The 19,877-nt window shown below is 48.0% G+C and overlaps 1 protein-coding gene across 1 annotated transcript in view; it reads left to right on the forward strand.

Moving 5' to 3' along the window:
• Positions 1-1,667: 1,667 nt before the first annotated feature.
• MORN1 (MORN repeat containing 1) overlaps positions 1,668-19,877 on the forward strand; it is a 489,262-nt gene continuing 471,052 nt past the window's right edge. The window contains exons 1-3 of the mRNA XM_040427472.1: positions 1,668-2,113; positions 14,884-14,955; positions 18,591-18,689. Of these exons, the coding sequence (XP_040283406.1) occupies positions 2,041-2,113; positions 14,884-14,955; positions 18,591-18,689 (244 nt within the window). The 5' untranslated portion in view covers positions 1,668-2,040. The remainder of the gene's footprint in view (positions 2,114-14,883; positions 14,956-18,590; positions 18,690-19,877) is intronic.

Consider the following 19,877-nt stretch of genomic DNA (forward strand, 5'->3'; position numbering starts at 1 on the left):
GGTTATCCCATCATAATGATCACTGTTAAATCTGTTAATGATTTGACAGTGATCATTTTTGTAAATATACTTTATTAACAAATTCCCACCGATTAGGAGAAAATTCATCCCCACTTACCTCATTGTTGTGACTCGGTCTCCCCTGGTTACGGCCACCGCTCTTCTGCAAAATCCCGATGGTCGCGCTTGCCCAGAAGACTTCTTCTTTTCCTTCGGCCGGGCCACTCGCTGTCCTGAACGCGCACGCTGCCGCGCATGCGTGACGGTGACTTCTTTCCCGGCCAGAATAGTACAGAGATGCGAACGCGCACGCCGGCTCTGTACTATACTGGCCAGAAATAAGTCACATTGCGCATGCGCGGCAGCGTGCGCGTTCAGTCCAGCGCGTGGCCCGGCCGGGAGAAGACTTCAATCAAGATGAAGCCCGCCCCCAGCCAGAATCCAGGAAGTGAACGCGCGGTGGCAGCAGGTAAGTATAAAAACGCAAAGTGGGATAACCCCTTTAAAGAGGACCTTTCACTAGAATAGAAAATGTAAACTAACTATACAGACATGGAGAGCGGCGCCCAGGGATCCCCCTGCACTTACTGTTATCCCCGGGCGCCGCTCCGTTCTCCCGGTATAGGCTCCGGTATCTTCATAGTTAGGCTCCACCCAGGGGAACCTGCCGACGTCTCATTCTCCTATGCTGTAGCGCTGGCCAATCGCAGCGCTCAGCTCATAGCCTGAGAGGCTTTTTTTCTTTCAGGCTATAGGCTGAGCGCCGCAGATTAAGTGGGAAGTCGCAGATTGCAGTGCAACTAACCATTGCGCCACAATCTGCGCCTGAAATACGCCTAATTTCGGGGTATTTCTGTTTGATAAGTGACCCCTTTCATGTGCAAATAAATTAGACCAGTCTATGTGAATATGAACCTGTCATACTGAAAAAGAGGTCAGACTAAATACCAATACGCCCAGTGTTATTCAACGGTTGTGCGACTTTTAATAAATACTCCGCAAAAGCAAGACAGACAAATGAAATATGCCGGTCTCATTTTACGCCTAAAAACAGGCGAGTGTGATAAATGTGCACCATTGTGCCTGGTTTAAAGGGGTCATTCCCTGGCAAATGATTGGCTGTCAAGGTCGGCAGGGGTCCTACTGCTGGGGCCCATGTTCACCATTTCAATAGAGCAGCAGATACACCATGCAGTGGCATAGCCAGAAATGACTGGGCCCCACAGCAAATTTTTATATGGGGCCCCCCTCCCCCAGTAATTTTTTCGCAACTCCTTCCTTTCCTGCCACCCCCATTCCTGTGGCTAGTAAAGATCGCTCTCTCAGACCAGGCCCGGCAGCTGTTCCATCAGTTTTCTACACTGTCTATCATTTCATTGTGTAATACTGTTGAGAGGGCCCTGACCAAATCCTTTAGTCCTCCTCCTCCTGGATGGGCCCCTTCTGGGTCAGGGCCCCTGTAGCTACCTCCCCGACACTATTCTATTCTATGGGGCTGCTGGAGATAGCTGAGAACAAGCTCTATATAGAGCATATCTGCTGCTCCATTCAAACCGGGGGCCCCGGGTGTCTTCATGATCAGCGGGGGCCCCAGGAGTCAGATACTTATGTGTATAGATCCAACAAAAGACACCTTGCTGATGTCCATGCACCTCTATGGCAGCCCTGTTAAGGGCTTCATACAAAACTAGGGGAACCTGTCATGCCGGATGATGGGGGTTCTTGCGGCCATATCCCTACTGATCACATACTGGCAATGCAAACAGGTAGAGGACGTTTAACCCCCATAACATTGTGATTTTAAGATTCTCGCGCCTTCATTCATACCCACAATCTACTACAGTCCAGCACTGCAAGAGTTAACAGCATCTGCGTGCGCTTCATCCTAAACAATGCGCATGCGTACCGTTCTCCTTCTACTCTAGCGGACGTGACAGGTGCATGACTTTGATTGGATGAGCGCTGTGACCGTAGCCCCGCCCCTTAGCAACATACCACCTGCCGTTGCAATTGGTTGCCATGTAAACATTTGGACGCAAGATGGCAGCCTCCAGGAAAGTGGCCCGAGCTTCTCAGCACTACTTGGGTGATGTGAAGAAACAGCTCAGACACGGTAAGAAATAACGTGCGGCTAATGGAGCGGGGATTCATTAGTGTGACCGCCAATAGCGGATCCGGTGGGACCGAATTTTTCGAGGATTGCTGTGCATGGGGCTGAAAAATGTCGCAGGATGTTCAGAAACAGGTGTCACGGGAGATGCTCTTTTTTTATGCAAATATTTTTTGGTACAAAAGTTTGTGGAAATCACAAAGGGCGGTTCTAATAGAAAATATCATTTTATTATACCTATAAAACGCTTACATTGACTTCAATGGAATGACTGATGGGAAGGTTGGATGCAATAGATGATGATAATCCAGTCTCCCCTTAAAGGGCTCGTCCACCTTTTAGATATTGATGACCTGTCCTCCGGTTAGGTTATCAATATCAGATTGGTGGGGGTCCGACACGCGGTGCGTGCCCTGATCAGACGTTTACTACAGTCGCCAGAGCTTGGACTGGAAGATGTCGCGTGTATTGGCCGATCCACTCCCATTCGTTTCAGTTGTCGGGTGTCAGACCCCGTCCGATCTGATGTGGATGACCCCAGCAGAGGATAAGTCATCAGTATGTAAAACATGATCAGCAGAAAGATGGCGGGTATCCTATGGAGGGCAGTGCGGTTACAATGAATGCAATTGGGGAAACAGATAGAAGTGATGGGAAAATGGAATGAGCTAATTATAATAACTAGTATGAATAACTCCTACACAACACATGGGAGTGTACTTAACCCCTTAAGGACCCTGGGATTTTCAATTTTTGCGTTTTCGTTTTTCACTCCCCGCCTTCCCATAGTCCTAACTTTTTTATTTTTCCATTCACATAGCCTTATGAGGGCTTATTTTTGGCGGGAAAAGTTGTACTTTCTAATGGGGTAGAAAAATTCCAAATGGGGTAGAATTTGGGAAAAAACGCAATTCTGATAAAGGTTTTTATTTTTATTTTTTTACACTGTACACTATGCGGTAAAATTGACCTGTTATCTTCATTCTCCAGGTCAGTACAGATCCAACGATACCACACGTGTGTGTGTATGTGTATATATATATATAAAATTGCAAAAAAGGGCAGCACTCCAGAAAGTAAAAGAAGAAAAATTATTTTTCTTTTTTTTCTTCTTTTACTTTCTGGAGTGCTGCCCTTTTTTGCAATTTTATCTATTTGGATTGGCTTTATCCACATTGGGCCAGCTGCACCCATAGCTTTTCCTTTGACGGTGCTGCCACTGAACTTTTTTGTTTTATATATATATATATATATATATATATACACTGCTCAAAAAAATAAAGGGAACACTTAAACAACACAATGTAACTCCAAGTCAATCACACTTCTGTGAAATCAAACTGTCCACTTAGGAAGCAACACCGAGTGACAATCAATTTCACATGCTGTTGTGCAAATGGGATAGACAACAGGTGGAAATTATAGGCAATTAGCAAGACACCCCCAATAAAGGAGTGGTTCTGCAGGTGGTGACCACAAACCACTTCTCAGTACCCAGCAGCAGGACCGCTACCTCTGCCTTTGTGCAAGGAGGAACAGGAGGAGCACTGCCAGAGCCCTGCAAAATGACCTCCAGCAGGCCACAAATGTGCATGTGTCTGCTCAAACGGTCAGAAACAGACTCCATGAGGGTGATATGAGGGCCCGACGTCCACAGGTGGGGGTTGTGCTTACAGCCCAACACTGTGCAGGACGTTTGGCATTTGCCAGAGAACACCAAGATTGGCAAATTCGCCACTGGCGCCCTGTGCTCTTCACAGATGAAAGCAGGTTCACACTGAGCACATGTGACAGACGTGACAGAGTCTGGAGACGCCGTGGAGAACATTCTGCTGTCTGCAGCATCCTCCAGCATGACCGGTTTGGCATTGGGTCAGTAATGGTGTGGGGTGGCATTTCTTTGGAGGGCCACACAGCCCTCCATGTGCTCGCCAGAGGTAGCCTGACTGCCATTAGGTACCGAGATGAGATCCTCAGACCCCTTGTGAGACCATATGCTGGTGCGGTTGACCCTGGGTTCCTCCTAATGCAAGACAATGCTAGACCTCATGTGGCTGGAGTGTGTCAGCAGTTCCTGCAAGACGAAGGCATTGATGCTATGGACTGGCCCGCCCGTTCCCCAGACCTGAATCCAATTGAGCACATCTGGGACATCATGTCTCGCTCTATCCACCAACGTCACGTTGCACCACAGACTGTCCAGGAGTTGGCAGATGCTTTAGTCCAGGTCTGGGAGGAGATCCCTCAGGAGACCGTCCGCCACCTCTTCAGGAGCATGCACAGGCGTTGTAGGGAGGTCATACAGGCACGTGGAGGCCACACACACTACTGAGCCTCATTTTGACTTGTTTTAAGGACATTACATCAAAGTTGGATCAGCCTGTAGTGTGTTTTTCCACTTTAATTTTGAGTGTGACTCCAAATCCAGACCTCCATGGGTTGAAAAATTTGATTTCCATTTTTTTATTTTTGTGTGATTTTGTTGTCAGCACATTCAACTATGTAAAGAACAAAGTATTTCAGAAGAATATTTAATTAATTCAGATCTAGGATGTGTTATTTTTGTGTTCCCTTTTTTGAGTAGTGTGTGTGTGTGTGTATGTGTATATATATATATATATATATATATATATATATATATATATATATATATATATATATATATTTTTTTTTTATATTTGTAAACTTTTTTTTTTTTTTTACTTTTTTTTACCTCACCTTGGGTGACAATAACTGGCAATCATTCGATTGCCTATAGTATTCAGTGATGGCTAAATAGCCACCATTGAAGACTTCATTTGCACTATATCAATCCAAGGCTGCCACTTAGTGGCCTGTATTGGTATGTACATCTAATTGACTCTGAAGCCTGCTTGAAGCTTCGGTCAATTAGTGCAAGGTAACAGGTTCCCCGATCTCAGCCGGGGAAAGCTGTTACCGGACCGGAAGCGCGCGACTTCCTGTTCCGGACTGTGCAGATGCCGTGGTCACATTTGACCACGGCATCTGAAGGGTAAGATGTATGCGATCAGCCTATTTAAAATAGCAGAATCTCCACGGCTAAGGCGCCCGGTGCACGTACGAGCGATGTTTAGGGATCGGACCCATGACGCGGGCGAACACTGCGAACTGGCCATCACTGCCCATGACCACTGTGGCCACAGCCGTCACATCAGCTTGGACAATACCTCACAGCAGTGACGTAACGTTCAAGCCAATGGAACGGCTGAAGCCTACGATTGGTTGCAGCAGTCACGGGACCCATCCACTTCCTGGTGCCGCAGGGACTGATCTATTATGGTACATATCCAATTTAGGATAGGAATACGACAGAGATAAATGTGGAAAGGTTTTTGTTTTTTTGGAGGTGGGGGAGATATTTTTTGTTCTTTAAACCCTTCTCAACCTTTTCAAAATATATCCTGGACAACCCCTTGAAGTGCACAGGAGGTAGAGCATCCCGGGGAGGTATTCTCTACTCTCTCCATGGAACTTTTCACAGCTCCTCCCCTCTGCTCTGAGTGACAGCTGTAGCATCCAACCAGGAGACCGCTGCAGATGTCACTCAGCAGAGGGGAGGGGCTTCATAGTGAAGCCCCACCTTGTGTGCACTTGCAGAATCTGGCAGAATAAAACTTCATATTCACACTATACCTGATAATAAAACCTCCACAAAAGGTATGTTGGTCTTGGTCTCCCCAGCCCCTACCTAGTGCTGTCAGCAGTTTAGCATGGTTAATACTGCTGACAGACTTCCTGTAAAGATAATGGTCCAGCTCCAATTCCCTTGCATAGCGGATACATAATATGCACCAGTAATTATCCTTCCATTGTGGTAATATAGTGTTTGATGCGGTAGGCCTCTTTTACATGTCCGTGATGACATCTGTGATAAGATGGTCAGTGGTTCATCTGTGAAGAATCTGTGTTTGGTCCGCGTTTTTCTCGCTACGTATTAACCATATTCCACTGGAAATGAATTTCCAGAGCATCTATCGATGGTCCATGAAAACCAAGGACCAAACATGGATGCCACCTGTCTTGTGGCTGTGGTTTTCACAGACCCACAGGCAATAATGTGTGCATGGGATCCATTATCACGGACACCGATAGGCCGTGCTTCCGTGATGTGAAAACCACTGATGTGGGAATACACACATTTAAGTCAATGGATACGTGAGTGGTCGGTGGAGACGGCACACGTCTGCGGCTTCATGCTCACGACCGTGGTTTTTGGCCTGCGTTTCGTCGGAGCCGCAAAAGATGCGGACATGATATGCTATCCGTATGTCCGTTCTGCAGCCCCGCAAAAAAAACATTTTGCAAGCAGTATAGGCAGTTCTAATAGAGGGCATGACTTAGCAATCCACAAAATGCAGAACGCACGCGGCTGTGTTTTGCGGATGCGCAATTTACAACCGTAAAAACGGCTATGGGCGCGTGCATGAGGCCTTGGGCAGTAAGAGCTTGATAATCCAGCATCAGAGAGAGCCTGCTCCGATTTTTCTGGACTATTGGTCGGATTCCTACACAAAAGTCAGATGCCGGTCACAGAGCGGCCATTTAATGTCTGTATTTCGTGACTTCCACACAATGGCACGGATTACTGTCGTTTGTAGATGGAAACGGTTGTGAGTTAATTGCATCCTCAGGGACCGTTAATGCGATCCTGCCTCCGTCTATTTCGCACCTGTTACTGTGTACGGTTAAAGTCATAGCAACAGATTTCGCCGTAATGGCTATGACCTAGCTCGGAGCAGACTTACCGCAATACTAGGTTATTTTTCCTAAAGCACTTGTGATAAATGATGATACTAATACACGCAGGCACGAATAATACACGAATCTACTTTTCGTGGAATGTTCCCTTTTTTGAAAATTGATACAGACATGTCCTTGATAAATTGAATAAAAAAATAGACAAACCTGTGTTTCCTGTCGGACATTGTTAGTGATGCAAAGACAGTAGCGTACCTTCAATGGAGGCCGACCACTCGACTGCTAAGGGGCCCGACCTGAAAACACTGCATTTTCATGAGATCAGTGCAAACAGATTATTATTACAGCTCCCATTTCAGTCAACTGTAACTGCATTACATAAATTCCCATGCACTGAGCTCCCCCTAGTGGCGATTTTGTGGTAGGTGAGAAGAAGATTTATCAAGTGATGTAGTTACCGTGGAAGTCCAAGCTCAAAAGGGGCACAGAATGATTTAATTGTTAGGTCAGACCCCCGCATTAATTCATGCTATAGTACAGGAGGCTGCCATCCCTGCCTCTGCCCACTCTTTCTTCTTTCAGCCTCCCCTCTCTGCCCCCGCTGCTCTGCCACACCTACACACCTGATGCCAGGAGGCTGGGAGATGGGTTCCGGCTCTGTACAGCAGGATGAATTCTGAAGTGTTTCGGGCAATATTATCTGCTCTTATTCAGCCAAATGCCTCAGAACTCATTGGACGGCGCTTCACAGTGCAGATGGACAATGACCCAAAGCATACTGCAAAAGCAACCAAAGAGTTTTCTAAGGGAAAGAAGTGGAATGTTATGCAATGGCCAAGTCAATCACCGGACCTGAATCCGATTGAGCATGCATTTCACTTGCTGAAGACAAAACTGAAGGGAAAATGCCCCAAGAACAAACAGGAACTGAAGACAGTTGCAGTAGAGGCCTGGCAGAGCATCACCAGGGATGAAACCCAGCGTCTGGTGAGGTCTATGCATTCCAGACTTCAGGCTGTAATTGACTGCAAAGGATTTGCACCAAGTATTAAAAAGTGAAAGTTTTATTTATGATTATTATTCTGTCCCATTACTTTTGGTCCCTAAACAGGTGGGAGGCACATATGCAAACTGTTGTAATTCCTACACCATTCACCTGATTTGGATGTAAATACCCTCAAATTAAAGCCGACAGTCTGCAGTTAAAGCACATCTTGTTCATTTCATTTCAAATCCATTGTGGTGGTGTATAGGGCCAAAAATTTATGGACCTGACTGTATGTCTGGGCCACTGCAACAGTTTCCACTTGTGAGCACTGGTTAACAGTGTCTGAATAGTAGGTTTATGCACAACTGCAAGCCTCTGGGCCAGCCACCTGCTGAAGTCCAGAAAATAACGTGCAGGGTTCCAGCTCCAGTCCAGCATAAAACTTTATTAAATCATGGAAGATGAAAAAAGTAAAAATAAGCAAGACCTACGCATTTCGGGTGGACACCCCACTCTTAATCATGGCAGAATTATGGCTTAATCACATCCTGTGGATAGGTTATCTGTAATTTACTCTTGGAAAATCCTTTTAAAGTCCACCAGTACCACCTGTCATGGCGGGGAGTGGGGGAAACCCCCCACTATGCAGTGTCAAAGGATAAAAGGGGATCAGCCTGGCCAAAAAGGAGTAATAAGGGAGCAGGTCACCTCCTGCAACATCCCTAATCTTCTCCCTGACTCCTCACCGTATGAGCGGACCCCAATGGTAGGACGGCTCATACTCTGGATTCCTAGAGACCCTAAGTCGCCCTGGTAATCCCTCACCAAGGAGCCGGGAAGAGACGACCTGTTCATCCCAGTCATGGAGGAACAGGAGTCTATCTGAGGCCAGGCTGCAAGGAGAGGGGAACACATACAGCATATGGAGATGGAAGGTAAGCGAGACCAGTAACACTTAGGCTGGGTTCACACTTGAGCGTTTTACAGCGCGTTCAAACGCGCTGTAAAACGCTCAACACATGAAAACCAATGCTTCCCTATGGCCCTGGTTCTCACTTGAGCGTTTTACAGCGCTGAAAAACGCGCTGTAAAACGCCCTACGCTCAAACAAGTACTTGAGCTTCTTTGGGGCGTTTTGACGCGCGTTTGTGGCCATAGGACATTGCAGTCAATCACACAAACGCGCGTCAAACGCGCGTTTACTATTGCAAAAAACGCTCGTCAAAAACGCGCGTTAAACGCGCATATCAAAGACGCTCAGGTCTGAACCCAGCCTTACCTGCCACAGACACACTGACTGGAACCCTTGCACAAGTGCTGGTGTCCACACCAACATTAGAGGATACAGCACACACCACACAGGGACCCAGGATACCCATAGCTGCAATAAACATAAGACAGGGGAATGTCTAGTGAACATGCTGGACACCAAACACCACCAGCCAAAAAACAAGACATACAACACCCTGAACATAACCCACACAAACCAAAAGATAAGAAGGGAAAGAGACACCATAATCACATCAATGACCACAAGGGTGGCCCTCACTGGACAGATGGAAATACCAGACAAGGAGCTTAAGGCCTCTTTCACACTTGCGTTGTCCGGATCCGGCGTGTACTCCACTTGCCGGAATTACACTCCGGATCCGGAAAAACGCAAGTGTACTGAAAGCATTTGAAGACGGAACCGTCTTCCAAATGCTTTCAGTGTTACTATGGCAGCCAGGACGCTATTAAAGTCCTGGTTGCCATAGTAGGAGCGGGGATCGGGGGAGCGGTATACTTACAGTCCGTGCGGCTCCCGGGGCGCTCCAGAATGACGTCAGAGCGCCCCATGCGCATGGATGACGTGATCCATGCGATCACGTGATCCATGCGCTTGGGGCGCCCTGACGTCACTCTGGAGCGCCCGGGGAGCCGCACGGACGGTAAGTATACTGCTCCCCCGCTCCCCGCTACACTTACCATGGCTGTCAGGACTTTAGCGTCCCGGCAGCCATGGTAACCACTCTGAAAAAGCTAAATGTCGGCTCCGGCAATGCGCCGAAACGACGTTTAGCTTAAGGCCGGATCCGGATCAATGCCTTCCAATGGGCATTAATTCCGGATCCGGCCTTGCGGCAAGTGTTCCGGATTTTTGGCCGGAGCAAAAAGCGCAGCATGCTGCGGTATTTTCTCCGGCCAACAAACGTTCCGTACCGGAACTGAAGACATCCTGATGCATCCTGAACGGATTACTCTCCATTCAGAATGCATTAGGATAATCCTGATCAGGATTCTTCCGGCATAGAGCCCCGACGACGGAACTCTATGCCGGAAGACAATAACGCAGGTGTGAAAGAGCCCTAACTCCAGCACACACCAAGGCCGGAGTACATCTGCCTCCTGACCTAAAGCCACAGGTATAAGAAGCCCAAGTGACCACACCCAGCAAGGTAGATAACCCTTATATCACCAGACAGGGGAAAGAAGCCACTTAAAGGGGAAGTGCACACACAAGCAAAGAAAGCTAAACGTTGCCGCATGCACAGACAGCAACACGTTGCCGCGGGCAACCGCAAGTGTTGCAACAGTGTCACAGCACACACCATAGGCCATGACACCACCAGGAAGATACCGGCAAAAGGCACAGACCTATGGAACTGCATTACTAGTTTATAGTTTAATATAGTGGCTATTTCACACTTGCGTTGTGGCTTTCTGGTTTCGAGATCCGGCAGAGGACCTCAAAACTAGAATTAAAGGGGTTATCCAAAACTACTAAATGCACCCCCCCCCCTCCCCCTATGCCCAGGCCCCTCACAATGAATATACTTACCTGGCTCCCTACACCGCTCCTGGTCCCTGCACTGCCGCTGCTGCTTCTCCCCATGCGTGGATGAAAACATCCGGTATCGGGGGGAGGGGGGGAGCAGCCAATGGCAGACGGCGACCGTCATAAGCATTCCAGGTGACGCTAGGGAGGCTCGTCCCCGCCTACCATTGGTTGCTCCCCCCCGACACCGGATGTTTTCATTCACGCACGGCGAGAAGCAGCAGCGGCGGTGCGGGGACCAGGAGCAGTGAATCTGTGCCATTTAATGCATCCGTTTTGGCCAGATCCGGTTGTATTAAATCTAAACTGAACAAAAAAACGGATCTGGCATCATTCATTTTCATGTTGGATCTGGTTTATTCCGTTTCGCAGCTTGCAGCGGTTTTGTGTCCGGTCAAAAAATGCAACAAAACGGAACGGAATGCATCCTGATCCGTTTTGTTCCCGGTGACCATGAATGGGGACAAATCCGTTTTGGCCCGGTTTTGAGATCCTCTGCCGGATCTCAAAACCCGGAAAGCAAACAACGCAAGTTTGAAACAGGCCTAAGAAAGGCGAGTAATTTGCGGTGCTTTGTTATCGGCGCAGTGCTCTGCCGTGTACCCCGAGCGCGTGATGTAGAACTGAACGATGAGAACATTAAGAGGATTGGGCCAAGCTAAACTTTCTGCAGCAGCTGTCGCACCGTTTCAGCTCCGTCCAAGAGCAATAGTGATGACTCGGGGAGCACGTCGTCCTTTAGACTCTGCAGAGTACCTGCTTACAGAGGCTGACTTCATCCCGCATTGTAATGTGCCGCCATCCGATACACCGACCGAAAACAGAGCAGAACCTTTTAAGACAGCGTGATGCAAACAGTCCATCTTTGTCTTGGCAGCCGCTGACATTGACATTTGGTTTGAAACACACTACCCACTGCTTAATATGGAACTAATGTCATTTCTGGGAAGCGTGCAAGCTGCCACTTCATGGATTCCTGGCAGTGGAATAACAAAGGAATGTCATCGTCCCGAGGCAGCCGTGCTTTATTAACGGGCTGGATGTGGTCATTTCATTATTTATACTAAATTGGGTTACCCGGGTTAGTTATCCGATATAACCTCCTACTGGGAGCCGCCCTGCAAGAAATGAATAGCGGTGATGTCATGTTTTGTTAAATGGGACATCCCCAGGATACTGCAGTACTGATGATCTGTCCTGTTGGAAGGGGCCGGGGCACTCCGCGAGCACTGCCGTCTCTTCCTAGGCCCGTAACGTCACATCTAGTGAAGAGCGAAGCGAGTTTCGGATGTTACATCCAAAGTAGCTTCGGATTAGCACTGTACGGAGATCCCTCTCCGTACAGTATTAAAATGTATGGGCTCCGATGAGCCGAAGTTAGTTATTCGCGAAGTCGCGCGTGACTTCGTTGAATAATTTCGGAACCGAAGCCGAGTTCGGTTTCAAGTTTTATAGTGGTTTTCCACTTAAAAAATCAACTACCGAAGTTATTCAACTAAGTCGCGAGCGACTTCGCGAATATCTAACTTCGGCTCATTGGAGCCCGTACATTTTCATACTCGGTACAGTATTAATCCTAAGTTTTGATCGAAGAGACTTCAGCTCTAACATCCGAAGCTCGCTTCGCTCCTCACTAGTCACATCCGTCCGTTACATCGCTGTTGTGCGGCTCCGTCCCATTCAATGAAATGGGAATGAGCCGCAGTACCAAGCATTACCACTATCCAATGTACGGCGCTGTGCTTACTATACAATGAAGAGGCCTCATCCCAATGCCGTTGCCCCTTCAAACAACTGAATGGCAGGGGAGTCAGAAGGAAGACCCCCCACCAATCAAATATTGATGACCTGAACTAAGGTCTATCCCGTTAAAGGGCATGGAACGCAATCCTGGTACTTACCTTTATTATACTCTATTTATGACTGAGGGCCATTGACCCTTCTGATGTAGGCGAGGAATTTTACTACACTAAGGACTTCAACCCACAGACAAAGGGAATAACTCTGTCTATTGACTTTATATGTTATTTTTAAAGGTTAAAAAAAAAAGAAGCTTTCAGAATCCTATCCCCCTCGCCTTAACCAACCCGTATGTGTACATTGAGCTTCTCTAGGACTTGACGTATCCTTTGTCATGGTTATCAGATTGGCGGGGGACCGGCACTGATGACCTGTTTTGGACAACCGCCCCTCGGTACGCTGTGTAGTTTACAGGCTGGCCTTCAGCAGCTGAGCCCGAGCACAGACACTCCACGGAGTAGAGGACCTTCTGCTTCCAGCTCGCTGCACATTGACCTCAATATGTCCATTCTGTACTTCCATGCACCTCCAATTTTTACTGGAGGCAGACTAAGATTTTTTCCCATTGAGGTTTTAATTGAGAAAAAAATGTGGCAATTCCCATCAGATGCCATATGAAGCATTGAGAAAATTCGGTCTCTCAAGGAGGCGCAATATGGCAGCAATAAGTATCTGGAGGGACTCTGCATGCTGAGTATGTGCATGGACCTTACCCTGTACATGAGCGCCTCTTTGTGTGTTTAAGGGTATGTTCATATAGAGTATTTTCAGTGCTGTAAAAACGTGATGTGGAATCTGTATCAGTGTTTTTTTTTGCAGTTTTAGCGGGGATTTTCTTTCCTGCTCATTTTCGATTAAAATTCTAGCAGCGGAATCCACGTCAAGAATGGAGAGAGTGCCTCTTTTTTCACTGACCAGTTTTTCAAACTGCACACAGAAAAAATGTGTTACTTGGTTTAACCTATTGAAATCTGGTTTTGCCGCAGATTTTCAGCCCAGAATCTGCACCAAAATCCACAAACAACATACGCAGCATGAGCATACCCTAAAGCCTCTTTCACATGAGCGAGTTTTCTGTGCAGGTGCGATGCGTGAAGTGAACGCATAGCATCCGTACTGAATCCTGAAATAGGTATATTTCAGGTTAATAAATGACCCCCGTTGTTTTTAAATCTTCCTTTTTTTTTCTCGCGGGTTAAAAAAATTTATTAAAACTTATTGCACCCTGGCGTGGAAAAAATGGACACACTGAACGCAGTTGAAGACAAAACTGACTTAACTTGCTTGCGAAACGGTGCGAGTTTCACTGAACGCATCGTGAGCCAATCCGTATCGTTCGTGTGAAAGTAGCCTAAGACAGGGGTCAGCAACCTTTGGCACTTCAGCTGTTGTGCAACTACAACTCCCAGCATGCTCCAATCAGATCATTGAGGGCTGACCAAGTGTGCACGCTGGGAATTGTAGTTTTACAAAAGCTGGAGTGCTGGAGGTTGCTGACCCCCGCCCTAGGGTACAGGCACACAGGGCAGAATCTAGCTGTGGATTTTTTTGGGGCATGTATTTTACCCGATTTCATGATGAAATTCACTGGTGGAAATCCACAACATAACGCCTCTTTCACACGAACGTGTGCGCTCCGTGGCCGTATTGCAGACCGCATTTGCGGATCCGCAATACACGGCCATCATTCCGTATGCATTTCGTTCACTTCAATGGGTCCACAAATCCGGAGATGCGGAATGGTGCAGAACGGAAGCACAGACCGGAGCCCTACGGGAGCACTACCGTGGGGTTTCGTCCCGTACTTCCGTTCCGCAAAAAGATAGAACATGTCCTATCTTTTTGCAGAACGGCTGGATCGCTGCGGCTGCCCCACAATGTGTGTTCGTGCATTGCGGGACGCAGACTTGAATTCCACTCCTCGGGTCAGTCTCTGCTGCAGGTTTTTTTTCGCACCATGTGGATGGGGTTTCTTTAAATCTGAAGCTTATCCGTCCTGTGTGAGAGTATCATAAGGCTATTTTCACACTAGCGGCAGGACGGATCCGACAGGCTGTTCACCCTGTCGGATACGCCCTGCCGCTATTTCGCCGTGCGGCCGCTCCGTCCCCTTTGGCTATAACGGGGCGGAGCTCCGGCGCAGCACGGCAGTGGACAGCGAAAGGCCGCCGGACTAAAAGTACTGCATGTCCGACTTTTTAGTCTGGGGGCCTCTCGCCACGAACTGCCGTGCTGCGCCGGAGCTCCGCCACCGTCTTCATTATAGTCAAAGGGGACGGAGCGGTGGTCCGGTGGCACGGCAAAATAGCGGCAGGACGGATGCGACAGGGTGAACAGCCTGTCGGATCCGTCCTGCCGTTAGTGTGAAAATAGCCTAACTGGTGGGAGGTTGGTGAGATAGAGGCTCAGATTGTTTTGTGATAACATGGTCATTCTGTTTTCTTTTAGGTTATGGAATATACGTTTATGCAAATTCATTTTTCCGCTATGAGGGTGAATGGAAAGATGGTAAAAAACATGGTAAGCTGAAATTTTCTATTTAAAGCAACCCTCCAGTTCAACAGAAACAAAAAGGGGTTTTCCTTGATGACCTATCCTCAGGATGGTGGGGGTCTTACTCCTGGCACCCCTGCCGATCAGCTGTTTGAAGAGGCAGAAGGGCTGCGGTGAGCATCGCTGCCTTCTCACAGCACACTAGGCACAGCGCCATCCATTACAGTGGCTGTATTTGGTATTGCAGCTCTTTCGCTTGAATGGATCTGAGCTGCATGTAGGTCATGTGACCGATGAACTTGACGTCACTGGCCTAGGAAAAGGGTGAGGCGCTGAGCGGAGCCTCTTCTAACGGCTGATTGGCGGAAGTCCCCTTTTACTAGGGAACGGACAGAATATTTACTTGGTGACCTTCTTTTCATCTTTTTAGTTGCAAATCCGCTAATTCTTAGGCCCCTCTTCTGACATCCCAGGCGGCACCACTTCTCAGACTACCTGATGTATACTGTGCATCGCTAGCCGAGGACACTTCCTGCTTATCCAGCCTGCTCCTGGATTGGTCAACACTGTTCATGTGAGCAGAGCTGGCCAATCCAGGGGCAGCAGGAAGTGACACGGACTACCAAACACACAGGAAGCATCAGGTGGTCTGAGAAGTGGTGCGGCCATCTTTGATGGCAGAAGAGGAGCCTTGGTATTGGCAGATCTGCAGCTGAAAAGGGGGTCGCCAGGTAAGTTAAGGGTCACTTTATCTGCTGTCTAATGCTCAGATACATAACGATGGTACTATAAACTATGGGGGTAACTTATCAAACTGGTGTAAAGTAGAACTGGCTTAGATGCCCATAGCGACCAATCAGATTCCACATTTCATTTTGAACAGCTCCTTTGGAAAATGAAAGGAGGAATCTGATTGGTTGCTGTGGGCAAGTAAGCCGGTTCTACTTCACACCAGTTTGATACATTACCCCTTATATGATCCTTCAGTGTATAATATATTGTCTACATTCACCATAATGTATCCGGCACCAGGTCAGTCTGATGAAGATGGCTCTGGTCCCATTCAGCCCACATGGAGATGTCCGGATAGAGATATTAAAGAGGACCTCTCCTCTCTCCTGACATGTCTGTTTTAGTAACTACTTGTATTCTGGAGCATCTATTCTTATGACCCTATGTGCCATTCCTTTATTATTCCCCCTTGAAGTTTATGAATGAAATACCTGCCGTTTGCAATAAAGGTCCAACGGGGGGTTATCAGTTGGGGATATGTCCCTGCTCAGTCTGACACTGGAAGCACTGATTGGATAATGTCAGACTGTGCAGGGACACCCGCCCAACTGGTAGCACCCAGTTGGACCTTTTATTTCAATTAATTCATAACTTCTAGCAGGACTAATAAAGGAATGGCACAGCAGAGAGTCATAAGAATAGATGCTCCAGAATACCAGTAGTTACTAAGACAGACAAGTCAGGAGAGGGGACAAGTCCTCCTTCTTTAAGACTGGTTGAGATGGAGTAAACTGACACATGCACAATTCAAAGGGGTTTTCTGGGATTTTGATATTGATGACCTATCTTCAGGATAGGCCATCAATATCAAGTCAGGGGGAGTCCAACTTCTGGCTCTTCCTAGGCCAGGGACGTCACATTCATCGGTCACGTGGCCTAGCTCCGATACCACATACAGCCGCTGTCCAGTGGATGGCCCCGTACTTGGTAGTCTGTGTGTAAGCTCACCGGAGCACCGCGGCCTCTTCAAATGACTGATCAGCAGTGGGTCCTGGGGGTCCGACCCCCTCCGATCTAATATTGATGACCTATCTTGAGGATAGGTGATCAGTATCAAAATCCCAGAAAACCCCTTTAAAGGGAGTCTGTCACCTGGTTTGACCATATTAAGCTGTCACCATTGCCATGTTTAATAAAATGCCTCATCTCCTGCAGTGGTCTTCCTTCTTCTCTTCATGGTTTCATTTTGTTAAAAAAGCAATTTTTGTATTATGCAAATGAACCCCGAAGGTGCCCAGAGGGGCGTTCTTCATCACCCTCTGAGACAGTAACGCCCCCCTGCAGTGCCTAGACCGCCTTAATTTAGAGCCCAAGCACGCCTCCTCGTTATGAACTATCGCCCCACAGCCTAGTTTAACGGCGCTGCCCCCTCCGCTACGTCAGCTAATTCATTCAAGCCACGCACCTGGAATCTTCATTTTGTCCGCTGGAAATCTCGCGCAGGCGCAGTACCGCCTACTGCCTGCGCCTGTGCGATCCAATAGCTCCTGAGGGCAACAGCCTCAAAAGTGTCACTGGGCATGCGCCGAGCCCAGTGACGTCTTCTTATCGCTGTTGTCCTCAGGAGGTATTGGATCGCACAGGCGCAGGCAGTAGGCGGTGAAAATTGAAAGCCAAGAAGTATATTAGTGGGGCAGTGGTCTCCAGCCATTAAGAAACTAAAGCTCTCCGAACAGTCCTGACAGCCGTAGGCTTCTGGTAGTTGTAGTCGGAGACCACTGGTACAGAGGTCAGCAGAAGGGTCTCCAGACGTTGGGACGTGGCTGCAATGCTGTGTCCATCACTTGTAGTGGAGAGGCACTGTTACTGAAGAAGTCACTGTACACAAAGTGCCCCCTCTTGGCACATTACTATTAAACAAAATTCTCCATATACGCCATATGCCACGATCCAGCTTTGGATGGTGCTGTCTGGCATCCAGGACTAGAATGCATATAAGTACCTCCAACATTTCCTGGAAGAGGTTAATGATCACCCTCCAGTAGGACCTGCTGTTACGAAGCAGAGACCACATCTTCAAGTCCACATCTCGACCAATAGAGAACCTTCCCCCCCCCCCCCCCCCCCAATACAAAACACACAGAGGCTGCTGCTACCAGGCACTTAAAGGGGCTGTCTCACTTCAGCAAATGGCATTTTTTATGTAGAGAAAGTTAGAAGTTCTCTGGGCTTTTAATATTGATGACCTATCCTCAGGAGAGCCCCTTTAATATAAGGCACTTACTAATGTATTGTGATTGTCCATATTGCTTCCTTTGCTGGCTTGATTCATGTTTCCATCACATTATTCACTGCTTATACCCAGGGATTACGACACACCCTGCAATCCAGCAGCGGTGGTCGTGCTTGCACACTATAGGAAAAGGTGCCGACTTCGCTGGCGGCCACCTCATATCTGCGCTGCTTCCTCCTATCCAGGGGTTATGAGACCACCGCTGCAATCCAGAGAGAGAGAGCTGCTGTGTGCTGCGCATTTGTGCCAATTCTCACTCCCGTGGTCCTGGCCACCAGGGAGACCTGCGCCATTTCCTATATTGTGCAAGCACGACCGCTGCTACTGGATTGTAAGGTGGTCGTAATTCCTGAATACAAGCGGTGTATAATGTGATGGAAAAATGAATGCAGCCAGCAAAGGAAGCAATATGGATAATAACGATACGTTAGTAAGTGCCTTGTATTAACTTTCTCTACATGATAAATGCCATTTGCTGAAGTAAGAAAACCCCTTTAACGGGGGGCACGACAGGCGCACCCCTTTTGGAAGTCTCTTTTACCCTACGTGTACTAGTGGAAATCCTATAGATGTTGTGTAATCAATAGTTTATAACGTACAAGGCGGTGATGACTTGCACTTATCCCTTTTATTGCAGGTCACGGGAAGCTTTTATTTAGAGATGGAAGCTACTACGAAGGGGAGTTTGTGCACGGAGAGATTACTGGAAATGGACTCCGTTACTGGGCAGCACTGGGTGAGTTCCTGTCTCATTATAAAGGGCTGTCGGCCTCCGATCCATGAGAGGGATCTGTCCGAGTTTCCATTGCAGACATGTGAAGCGCTTGAATCCCTGCCTTGTGCTGGATCCTGGTATGCAGAATAATGTATGAAGTACTATGGAAAGCAGATGCAGCGGGGCAGCCCTCAGGGCCATATGGCTTTGTTTAAAAGGCAGTATTTGCAGCATTTAATCCTTAAAGGGGTTATCCAATGACTAATGTAAAAAATGAGAATCAGACATCATATAGTACATGACAACCTCTCTCTAACAAAGCTGGAACCGGCCCTGTACCTCACATTGATCCAGAGATCTCCCCCTTCATCGCTTCAATTGCTCTGCTAGATTTTCCTAAAGGGGTTATCCAAGGTCATAAACGGCCCCCCATGTGCCGGGCCCCTCAGAGGGAATATACTTACCGCACTCTTGGTCCCCGCACCGCCGCTGCTGCTTCTCCCTGTACACTGATGAAAACATCCAGTGTTGGGGGGGGAGCAGCCAATGGCAGGCGGGGGCGGGGACAAGCCTCGCTAGCATCCCCCGTCGTCCTCATCTGCCATTGGCTGCTCCCCCCCGACACTGGATGTTTTCATCCGTGTACAGGGAGAAGCAGCAGCAGCGGCGGTGCGGGGAGGGGCCCAGCATATCGGGGGGCTGTTTATGACCTGTGATAACACTTGAATAGGAAGGAGACGTCCCATAGAAGTGACTGGAACAGCTTCTTGTAATTACACCTGCTGACCACACTGATGTCGGCGGCGAGCAGGTAAACAATGAAGGGAAGGCTGCGCTCACACAGAGCGTGGCCCTCTCTTCAACCAGCTGATTGGCGGGGGTGACGGGTGTCGGACCCCCGCCAATCTGATATTGATGACCTATCCTGAGGATAGGTCATCAATATTAAAATCCCTGAAAATCCCTTTAACGTATAATGGCGTCCATGTACGGCATTAGCGTGCAAGCGGGATGTAGGAGCAGGCACACACACTGAGCTCACTTCATACATGGCAGGTACTGGCTGTAAAATATACCAGACACCCACCTACAGTGACTGGGATCAGCGATGACTGGTCATTTAACCTCCCATATGCCGCTGTCAATAGTGACCGCAGCATTTGAGGGGTTAGACAGTGGGAGATGGCTATCTCTGCTCTCTGATCAGAA

Source organism: Bufo bufo, chromosome 1 (assembly GCF_905171765.1).
Source record: "Bufo bufo chromosome 1, aBufBuf1.1, whole genome shotgun sequence".
Classification (NCBI taxonomy): Eukaryota; Metazoa; Chordata; class Amphibia; order Anura; family Bufonidae; genus Bufo; species Bufo bufo.